Source organism: Piliocolobus tephrosceles, chromosome 8, assembly GCF_002776525.5.
Source record: "Piliocolobus tephrosceles isolate RC106 chromosome 8, ASM277652v3, whole genome shotgun sequence".
Taxonomy (NCBI): domain Eukaryota; kingdom Metazoa; phylum Chordata; class Mammalia; order Primates; family Cercopithecidae; genus Piliocolobus; species Piliocolobus tephrosceles.
In genome coordinates this window covers 38,247,383-38,259,259 of record NC_045441.1, presented here as the reverse complement: position 1 = coordinate 38,259,259, position 11,877 = coordinate 38,247,383, and the positions used below count along the sequence as shown (strand labels likewise).

General features: G+C 39.7%; 1 protein-coding gene across 1 annotated transcript in view; it reads right to left on the bottom strand.

Annotated features, from left to right (window-relative positions):
• Positions 1–721: 721 nt before the first annotated feature.
• VWC2 (von Willebrand factor C domain containing 2) overlaps positions 722–11,877 on the bottom strand; it is a 143,509-nt gene continuing 132,353 nt past the window's right edge. The window contains exon 4 of the mRNA XM_023232058.2: positions 722–1,233. Coding sequence (XP_023087826.1) covers positions 1,082–1,233 — 152 coding nt within the window. The 3' untranslated portion in view covers positions 722–1,081. The remainder of the gene's footprint in view (positions 1,234–11,877) is intronic.

Genomic DNA, 11,877 nt, shown 5'->3' with positions numbered 1-11,877 from the left:
ACTTGGTCTTCAGCTTTGTTTTAACAGAATAACTGCTTTCTCACTCTGCTAGTAAAGGGTGGCTGATTCAAGGTTATCAGTCAAGATTTTACTGTGTAGTTTATGGAGAATAGATGACCCAGTCTGATGACGAATATGATTCCACTGAATTGAGAGCTGAGATATCTGTATAGCACATTTAGATTTCAGGTATATGAACTTGCTCAGGAGTTTGATTTTCCTTAACTCTCTTAGGAGAATTGAAGGACTCCTCCCCTATTTTGTTGTGCTTCAGCTTGATGGAACAGTAATGCAAATTTTCCAGCCTACTTCATTCCTCAGTTTAGGGAATGAATTAAAGTTATGCTTAGAAGAGAAAAATAATGTAAATAAGAATGAAATATATGTATGTGCTTACTTATGGTCTACAATACAGGAGGTTAGGGGAAAGAACTGAGAAAGTGTGAGTCAGTGATCTTTACACCTGCATTTCACAAGTGACTGAGAATGAAGCAGATAAAAGCAGTATATTATTATAAGAAGGAAATATATTTATGTGAAGTAGACATCAACATTAGAGATATGTCTGTAATTAAACAGAATTTAAACAGGGTTTCAGTGGAAATTGGTCCTAATATCTTATGATCCATTCATGGGTGACTCTGCCCTGTGAAAATGTGCAGGGGGAACATTCCCGGATGATGGAATCAGAACTGAAAAAGATATGCAGGTACACAGTGAGGACGGTTGACAACACAGCATTTTTAATCTGCATCTATAGAAAACACTTATATAAGCTCTCTAATGGAGGGATTATAGAAATACATTTAATATATAATAGTGTACTTTTGTGTACTTACGTGAAAATAGCACATTTATTTAGAGAGGGATTTTATGCCCAAAGTTCTTGTTGATGTTTTGAAATATATCCATTTCCTTCTGTTGTAGTAACTGTTACCAAGAAAAGGAAAAGTACCAACAATTTTCCATTATTCCTCATCATAAGTCTTCTCCTTTGACTGCTATTTCCCAGAGTCATCTAGAATGTTCACATCAGTAAAATGTTCTAGAAAAAGTCAAGAGTTTGTGTTCGGGGAAGCATCTACATTTGCCTGCATTCATGTCTTGTGCACATGGCCTGCCGCTCGATTCTCCATGTACCTTCCTCGTAAGTACAGTGGCATATGGTGCACTCGTCAGTCTTCACTTCTCTGCCAGCAGGGATCACCGCGGTTTCTGCAAAGCAGTTTGGACCTGAAATGCAGAAAAAATGTTTTATGCTATATGTGTGCATAAATATACAATGTACATAGTTAGGTATTAAGCATTACAGTATATGTGTGTGTGTGTGTATATATATGTATATATTTGTTTGTGAGACAGAGTCTTGCTCTGTCACCCAGGCTGGAGTGCAATGGCACGATCTCGGCTCACTGCAACTTCCGCCTCCCAGATTCAGGCAATTCTCCTGCCTCAGCCTTTCAAGTAGCTAGGATTACAGGGGCATGCTACCATACCCAGCTAATGTTTGTATTTTTTGTAGAAATGGGGTTTAACAATGTTGGCCAGGCTGGTCTTGAACTCCTGACCTCAGGTGATCCACCCACCTCGGCTTCCCGAAGTTCTGGGATTACAGGCATGAGCCACTGCACCCAGCCAATGGCACACATTTTATTCAGTTTCTTTTATGAAGGACAGTGGCAAAGTTATAGTTTCAGTAATATGAAGTACTCTACTTTTGTTCTGAAATGAAACCAATGTCATTTAATTTATTTTTCTTTTTCTTTTTTCTTTTTTTTTTTTTTGAGATAGAGTCTTACTCTGTTGCCAGACTGGAGTGCAGTGGCGTGATCTCGGCTCACTGCAACCTCTGCCTCCTGGGTTCAAGCGATTCTCCTGCCGCAGCCTCCAGAGTAGCTGGGACTACAGGGGCGTGCCACCATGCCCAGCTAATTTTTGTATTTTTAGTAGAGATTGGGTTTCACCATGTTGGCCAGGATGATCTCGATCTCTTGACCTCATGATCTGCCCGCCTTGGCCTCCCAAAATGCTGGGATTACAGGTGTGAGCCACTGCGCCCAGCCCATTTAAAATTTTTCTAAGAGACAACACTGTGACTTTCATTAACTATTCCATTTGGGGGCTAAAATCTGCAACCATTTGATTTAATTAATTCTAAATAATCACAGAAAAAGCATAACTAAGACCTTCAAAGAACCAGTCTTCTTCAGGACACTTTCGGCAGAGATATCCTAAAACAAGCAAACTGTTTGAAGTGACATAAATTCAGTGTACCTTCCAGGCCTCCCAGGGCAGCTTTTCAAACTTTCCCATACATTGCAATGGCCTGGAGGGCTGTTGAAAACACTGTTTGCAGAGTTTGTGGCTCACTAGGTTTGGGTTGGGGCCTGAGAATTTGCTTTGATAAGTTCTCAGGTGATGTGGATGCTGCTTGTTTGGGGATACACTTTGAGAAGCACGATCTCAGTGTGCTGCAGGAGTGTATCTTTCACAATCTTCCATGAGAATTGAGGATATCTGTAATTCTCAATCAATTCTGTATCAGCTATAATATATCAGCCAACAAATGTGTCACATCTGCACTTTATGTTAAGATCAAGGACATGGAGAGATGGCTATCCGAAAGAGTTCCAATGTTAGTTAAAACACATTATTTTTTAAAGATTAATGGCTTTCTATTATGGTTTATACCTATAGACCTCATTCAACTATGAGCAACTGCTCTACCTCTATACCTCCCTCCAAAATTCAAACACTGATAATTACTGCATCCTGGCCCTCAACTTCTATCTTCAACAGTTTGTAAAATTCTCATTCTCTTCCCTTCTTTGCTTGTAATATCTTTGATAATGTGCTCACAACTAAAATGTGTTCAATTATAATGTGTGAAGTCGTCAAAGAGATGAAAAAGGTCCATCTGCAAAATTTTAAAAAATGAATTAATCCAGCAAACTCCAGAATAACAGCCGGCCTTTGAATAATTCTAAGCACAATAGCTCATGTTCTGTGGTGGTGGTTTTCGAGTTCGCCCAGGAGGTGGAGGGCCCGTGCCTCTGGACGCCCAGCTCTGCACATGGCTCCCTGCTTGCATGTGCCCCCTTCTCCCTCCCTAAACTCTGTTTTCTTTTTTGTTTGTTTTGTGTTTGAGACAGGGTCTTGCTCTGTCTCCCAGGCTGGAGCGCCGTGGCATGATCACGGCTCACTGTAGCTGCTTCAACCTCCTGGGTCCAAGGGACCCTCCCACCTTAGCCTCCCGAGTAGCCCCGATCAGAGGAGCACACCACCACACCTGACTAACTTTAAAAAAAATATTTTTTGGAGATATGAGGTCTTTCTGTTGCCCAGGCTGGTCTCAAACTCCTGGGCTCAAGAGATCCTCCCGCCTTGGCCTCCCATACTGCTGGGATTACAGGAATGAGTTGCCACACCCAGGCTTGAACTTTCTTTTCTTCTTGTCCCCTGCTCAGACACTGTCCTAAGATTCTGCCCTTGAACTCTTCTCTTTCAGAGAACCCAACAATCATTCATCTGCCAATGACTCCCAAATTATAGTTCCAATTGTACTTTCTTGCTTGAGCTCTAGTCCCGTGTTTCCAGGGGGCCAGTATTTGCATTACCTGAAAACACCAGATTTATGATGTCTGAGCCCAGTGTCACATATCCATTAGCTTTGGTGAATTGTAAGACTTTAAATTCAAGACCCCTCCCCACCCAGTGGCCCCAAAAGGATATTCTAGTCCTCTCTGCACTCCACCACACCCCACACAACTGGCCTCCACAGTTCGCTGCCTCCCTTGCTCTGCAATGCGTTTTCCTTAGTCCATAAGGCCAACAGTGCCACAGTGACCATTCGGATGGTGCCTGGGTTGTAAAAGTTTCCCTAATTAGTCACATTTGGCTCGAGCTGTCTTTGGCACGCCTTCTTTTCTGTATCATCTTTTTTTGCAGAGGTAAATTTGAAAATACAATCTGCTTTTATTTCACCCTAATATCTGTCAGTGTGCTTTGCACACAGAAGCCACACCATAATTGCTCAGAAGGCCTGTATTCTTAAATACAGATACTGACAGGTCTCATCTCCAGACAAATCTGGATTAAAAATCTGCTACTTAATAGTTATGTGATCTTGTACTGATTAAATTAATTATCGTGTGCCTTAATGGGAATAATAAGACCTCACAAGGCCTCATGAGGGCTAAACTGGATAATTGTATTTCACCTATCCTGTTGTTCTACAAATGCTAGCAAAAGTCTTTACCTGAATAAATCTTTCTATGTCAGGGCAATAGTCACTTGTAATGAGCTTTTATCATTCTAAAGTTAACTCTTCATTTTGCATTTTACTGTAGAATATAAAATCTTTATTTTTCAGTCTTTTGCAACACACTGAAGTCTTTATTCTTTTTGATGTTCAAATTGTCCAAAATTTGGCTAATGGGAGATCTGGACATCAAGCTAACTCTCATGTCTTTTTGACACACTCCTTTAATCATTAAAAGCTTCTTTCATTTCTAAACTAAGAAGATATCTTCAGTTCATCTTGCCCATATCTGTAATTAACCTTCTCTCTTCCTTTTGGTGGAGAATATATTTAGAACAAAGACCAGGTTATCACATATAGTATACTGGGGTGGCACTTCTAGGCCTTCTTGGGGGGCACACATAGGGACACATAAAAACACATACACATAACCTCTTAGATTTGTGTATGTGTAGCTTTTCTCATATAATGAAACACTTTAAATTTAATATATTTACTTATTTTGCTTATCCTATTGTATTTAAATTTTAATTATATATCTCATTTTACACTAAGTCTTGTAAATCAAAAATAAAATTCTAAGTCCCTCACCAATTGAATGGACCCCTCCTTGTAGACAAGGGCATTCCAAAGTTAGCCTGAAAACCTATCTCAGATCATGATGAGGTTTAGGCACTGGACATGCCTCATTATAACCTCCTCCTTTTGGAATTCAGGCACAGCTGACCAGCTTTACCATTAAAACAGAGATCTTAAAACTGACAAAACAGACTTTTTGTAGCCATAAGACACCAAATTCCAGCTTGACTCTAGTAGTGGCATCACATGACAGACACTGGTCCCTGAAAGAAATAGATGTATTTTATTCCAAAATATATTTCTTTGACATATTTTGAAATGGCCCTGAGAGGCTGTCTTTTGTGGGGAGAATCTGCATTCCGTAGAGAATCCCCTTCCTTTTCCAGGTCTTTTCCCTCATCCAGGAAAGAACTAATGAAGAGTCTGGCACCTTTATAGGTCTGATAAGAGCACTGAAGCCTGCTACTGGAGGCTTCACCTGCATGACAAAACTATGGCCTCCACAACCACTTATCTTAACCCAGACATTCCTTTCTATTGATTCCAGGTCTTTATATAATAGCTCTTTCAAGCAATTGTCAATCAGAACATCTTTGAATACACGTATGACTAGGAAGTGGCCCCCATCTCCACCCTCAGTTTTGAGTAGTCCCGCCTTTCAGGACCAAACCAATATATACATGTATTGATTGATGTCTTATGTCTCCCTAAAATGTATAAAGCCAAACTGTGTCCCAATCACCTTGGACACACATTCTTAGACTCTCCTGGGACTGTGTCATGGAACATGGTCACTCATATTTGGCTCAGAATAAATCTCTTTAAATATTTTACAGAGTTTGACTCTTTTTATTGACAGACTCTTGTTTATTAAAATCCTTAATATATTCTATTTTTATCCTACTATTATGTAATTTAAAAATTACAATACAAATGTCATTCCTAGTAATATATATTTTGCACTTCTTATAGTCAACATATTTTGCTCAAAAGTCACTTATCTCTTCTCTGTGTGGTTGTATTATCATGGGCATACAGAATTAGATACATCTGTTCCCATTTATCCTCTCCACTTCCTCTGTTACCTCCCACCTCCAGCCATTATGTCAGTCATTTTCAGTGATTTCTATTTTATCCTTCTAGTGTAACTTTTTTAAAGAATAAGCAAATTGGCCGGGCGCAGTGGCTCAAGCCTGTAATCCCAGCACTTTGGGAGGCCGAGATGAGCGGATCACGAGGTCAGGAGATCGAGACCATCCTGGCTAACGCGGTGAAACACCGTCTCTACTAAAAAATACAAAAAACTAGCTGGGCGAGGTGGTGGGCCCCTGTAGTCCCAGCTACTCGGGAGGCTGAGGCAGGAGAATGGCGTAAACCCAGGAGGCAGAGCTTGCAGTGAGCTGAGATCCGGCCACTGCACTCCAGCCTGGGCGACAGAGCGAGACTCCGTCTCAAAAGAAAAAAAAAAGAGTAAGCAAATTATTTCCTCATTTTTCTTTCACAAAAGGTAACATACTTCTTAATGCTATTTACTTTGCTCTTTTTCACCTAAAAGCATGTCCCAGCTTATCACTCCACATCCATACACAGACTCAGCACTTGTTCTTTATGGCTCCATTGTGTGCCTTCACCATTGTTTATTCAACATGGACTCTATTGATGGGTCACTTGAAACTGGTCCCCCTGCATTTAGGAAACATATAAATGCTTAGCACTTTTTTTAATCATATGCTTCAGGCAAGAAAGAGATACAAAAATTATTGGAATTTATTACTAAAGCCTATATTCATATGGAAAAACAAAAAGCCAACGAAAACACCAAGTGTTAAAATGACTTAAAACACACAATCCTAGAGGCAGAAAGCAACAATTTACAAGCTGTTTCACATAAGAAAGTTGGTTTTATACACTTTCAAATATAGTTATATAGAGATTTATCTCTTTATCGTTGCTAAATGACTAATGAGAAGAAACATTGATTCTGGGTCTCCCTTGCTTGAGTCACAACGTCCAGACTAAACTTGGGGTGAAGGTGACACAAGCATCTGGACTTCAGATGTTTGTCCCCCATGGCTGTGATTAAAAAAAAAATTTCTTCTTGATAAGAATTTTATGGTAGTATGATTTATTAAATTTTTTGACAGTTAATATTTACTATATTCTTTAGCTCTTTGTTCTTTTTTGAATTTTTTGTCCTTATTATTATTTTAACTAGTTACTCTGATACTGGAAAGGGGTCCTGATCCACACCCCCAGTGAGGGTTTTTGGATCTCATTCAAGAAGGAATTTGGGGCGAGTCCATAGGGTAAAGTGAAAGCAAGTTTATTAAGAAAGTGAAGGAATAAAGTGACAGGCCTCTAAGACAAAGCTAAGCCATCATATCCCCTGTGATGTGCACGTACACATCCATATGGCAAGTTCCTGCCTTAACTGATGACATTCCACCACAAAAGAAGTGAAAATGGCCTATTCCTGCCCTAACTGATGACATTACCTCATGAAATTCTTTTTTCTGGCTCAAAAGCTCCCCCACTGAGCACCTTGTGACCCCCACCCCTGCCAGCCAGAGAACAATCCCCTTTGACTGTAATTTTCCTTTACCTACCCAAATCCTATATCGTTTGGCTGACTCTCTTTTCGGACTCAGCCCGCCTGCACCCAGGTGAAATAAACAGCCTTGTTGCTCACACAAAGCCTGTTTGGTGGTCTCTTCACACAGATGCCAGTGACATAAAGAATGGCTACTCCACTTAGACAAAGCAGCCCCAAGGGCTGCTGGCTGCCCATTTTTATGGTTATTTCTGATTATATGCTAAACAAGGGGTCAATTATTTATGAGTTTTCTGGGAAAGGGGCGGACTATTCCCAGAACTGAGGGTTCCTTCCCGTTTTAGACCATATAAGGTAACTTCCTGATGTTGACATGGCATTTGTAAACTGTCATGGTGCTGGTGGGAGTGTAGCAATGAGGATGACTAGAGGTCACTCTCATGGCCATCTTGGTTTTGGTGGGTTTTAGCGGGCTTCTTAACTGCAGCCTGCTTTATCAGCAAGGTCTTTATGACCTGTTTCTTGCGCCGACCTGTTTCTTGTGCCGATGTCCCATCTCATCGTGACTTAGCATGCCTTAAGCATCTGGGAATGCAGCCCAGTAGGTCTCAGCCTCATTTTACCCAGCCCCTATTCAAGATGGAGCGGCTCTGGTTCAAACACCTCTGACATCTCCATTAGACAGTAATTCTCTCATTGTAGAGTTTTCTATTGTATTGTAATTTACAAAAACACAAAGTACAATGCACACAAATAAAACCCTTTTTTAAAGGACAGAAATTAAGGTTTACTTCAAATTAAAATATATTATCAATGAAATTAATTCTAAGAGGGAATGTAAACTTGAGGACATGCTATGTTTCGAATGTAAAAAAACGAATATTTACCAAAATTTGCTTCCTTTTTGTTTATTTAGTCCCTGATGACTTTGAAGAACTATTGTCCTGGTTCTTTCACAGCGTGAGTAAAAGCAGTGGCACTACTGTAGCAGTGGCTGCTGTGGTGGAGATGGCTGAGTGATGAATGGTCCCTTTCCATAGCTATCATTTACTCTCATGATAAGTACTGTCTTTTACACCCCTTTTTCTAATATATCATAGAACTGCCCATGTTGAATGGGCTGCTTCTGTCTTAACACAGTACAATTGAGGTGACAGAAGGTCAATTTGGTTTCAAATAAGCTGTGTAAATGTGGACCCTTAAAAATTCCTAAAATAAGCTTTCTTCATCTAAAGTGATTTTTAGCTTCAGGAGGGGATTATTCAGATAACAATTAGAATTAATATATGCCAGGATGGCACGATGGCTCACGCCTGTAATCCCAGCACTTTGAGAGGCTGAGGTGGGTGGATCACGAGGTCAGGAGTTCAAGACCAGCTTGACCAAGACGGTGAAATCCCATCTCTACTAAAAATACAAAAATTAGCCAAATGCGGTGGCAGGTGCCTATAATCCAAGCTACTTGGGAGGCTGAGGCAGGAGAATCGCTTGATCCCAGGGAGTGGAGGTTGCAGTGAGCTGAGATCCTGGCACTGCACTCCAACCTGGGTGACAGAGTGAGACTCCGTCTCAAAAAAAAAAAAAAAAAAATTAATGTATGCTATGTTGCTATTTTTTCCTGCTTCAAATATTTAGTTATGACGTAAAGTTACTGCTCTTGTAGTAGGTAAATTCTTTTTGAATCAAAACCACACTGGCCGGGTGCGGTGGCTCAGGCCTGTAATCCCAGCACTTTGGAAGGCGGAGGCGGGCAGATCACAAGGTCAGGAAACTGAGATCATCCTGGCTAACACGGTGAAACCCCCTCTCTACTAAAAATACAAAAAATTAGCCGGGCGCAGTGGTGGGCGCCTGTAGTCCCAGCTACTCGGGAGGCTGAGGCAGGAGAATGGCGTGAATCCGGGAGGCGGAGCTTGCAGTGAGCCGAGATCGCTCCACTGCACTCCAGCCTGGGAGACAGAGCGAGACTCCGTCTCAAAAAAAAAAAAAAAAAAAAAAAAACCACATAAAAGTGGTAAGTTATGAAAATTTAACCAAAATGTAAATTTGGATTTATACAACAGATTTTAATTGCTGAAATTTTTAAAGCCTTTGTCCTATAAGCAGCATTCCTAATAATCAAGTTGTGAGATTCAAACAAGTCCCTCTAAACATGTGTACCTACAGGCATGTACATTTATTTTCTTTATAAAAACATACTACTTTTTAAAAATTTGTTTTATTTTGAAAACAAACCTGGAAGTTGCGAAGGGAGTAGGAGGTCCTATGCACCCTTCACTCAGTTTTCCCAGAGTTACGGCTTACATGATTATAGAATGATATAGCAGTGAAGAATAAATCACTTAGGCAGATAGGGTATGGGAGTCCTCGGTAAAGCTTTTCTTTTTAATGAAAAGCAGCCTCAAATCATTTTCTAAGGAAGAGCAGCCTGTAAAGTCTAGCTGCAGACATAGATAAACAAGCTGGGAGCTTGTAAGAGTGAATACCAGCAGGAACTATGGACTAGACATGTTCAAGATGGCGGCTCCATCTTCCCTACTCTGCCAGCCACGTGTATAGTAAGGAGCAGACAAGATGGCAACCGCCAAGGGGAGAGCTCATTTACAAAATAAGATTGGTGGAGGGCAACCAGCCTTCCCCCATGCTATGTAAACGTCACATCTGATCGAACCAACCTGTGAGACCTACATAAATGAGACAGAGTATAAAATCCAGCGCATCTGCCTCCTTAAGGCAGAGTATAAAATCCAGCGCATCTGCCACCAGCCAGTCTTTCCTTTCAGAAGTCCCTTCTCTCTCACTAGAGAGAGAGCTGTTCTCCTTTTTCTTTCTTTTGCCTATTAAACCTCGGCTCCTAAACTCCTTGTGTGTGTCCCTGTCCTAAATTTTCCTGGAGCGAGACCACAAACCCCGGGTATGTACCCCAGACAGTGGTAGCGGCTTCAATAATAGGTGCATATACATCTATGTTATTTGATTGCATATACAACTTTGTGTAATCATCACCTAATCAAGACACAGAATTGTTTCATCACCACAAAGACCTCCTTCTGCCACTCTGTACAGTCACACTGCACCTTCTCTTGCCCCACCATCTTTAACCAACCTCAGGGCTGATAATACTCTCCATATCTACTCTTTTGTTATTAAAAGAATACTATATAAGTAGAATCATATAATATCAAAAGTGGGCTTTGGGACTGGCTTTTAAAACTCAGCATAAAGCCTTTGAGATCTATCCAAGTTGTGGTGAGTATCAATAGTTCATTCCTTTTAACAGGTAAGTTGAATGCCATGGTATGGATGTACCACAGTTTAATAATTTAACAGCTGAGTGGCATTTTTTTTTTCCAGTTTTGAGCTGTTATAAATAACGTTGAATATTTTCTGTGAACATAGCCTTTCTCCTAATTGAAAGCATAGGAGAAATACACACAACTACCAGAATTGTTGGATTGTGTGGTAGCTGTGTATTTAGTTTTATAAGAAACTGCCAAACCGTTTTCCAGAATGTCTATAAAATTTACAGTCCAACCACTAATCCAGTTTACTCACATTTTTACCAGCATTTGATCTTGTCACAAGTTTTTGTTTTAGCCATTTTTTGATGTATAGTGATATCTCAAGTTTTAATTTGTATTTCCCTAGTGGCGGGTGATGATCATCTTTTCATGTGTTTGCCATTTTATATCCTCATCTGTGAAAGGATTCTTCATGTATTTTGCCTATTTTCTAATTGAATTGTTTGGTGTTTTTATTGTTGAATGTTGTGTTCTTTATATGTTCCAGGTACTGTTCCTTTATCAGATATGTGGTTTACAAATATTTTATCTGAGCTTGTAGCTTTCTATCATCTTAAACAGGTCTTTGATAAAAGAAAACTTTTATATTTCAAAGGAAAAATTTTATATTTCAATGAGGTCAAATGCATCAATTTTCTATCATATGGATCATGCTTTTGATGTCCTAACAACTCATCAAGAAGCTGTACGTCTTAAACTTTTTCTCTTGTTATTTTATAAGAATGTTATACTTTTATGGTTTACATTTAAATCTATGATCCATTCTGAGATAATTTTTCATAGGGTGTTAAGTTTAGGTTTGAGATTCTTTTTTTTTTTTTTTTTTTTTGTCTATGGATATCCAATTGTTACAGTGTCATTTGTTAAAAAAACAAACAAAAACTATCCTTTCATTGAGTTACTTTTGCACCGTTGTCAAAAATAAATTTGCTATACTGTTGCGTGTCTGTTTCTGTGTTCTGCCTTTCCACTGATCTATGTATCTGTCCTCTTCACAATACATTTTAAATGGGGTGGAATGATTCTTCTCTCTTTATTCTATTCGAAAATTGTTTGTATATTTAGGACAACAGTTTTTTTAATATGCGTTTTGCAAATGTTTTCTTCCAGTCTGTGGTTTGCCTTTCATTCTTTTTTTTTTTTTTTTGAGACGGAGTCTTGCTCTGTCGCCCAGGCTGGAGTGC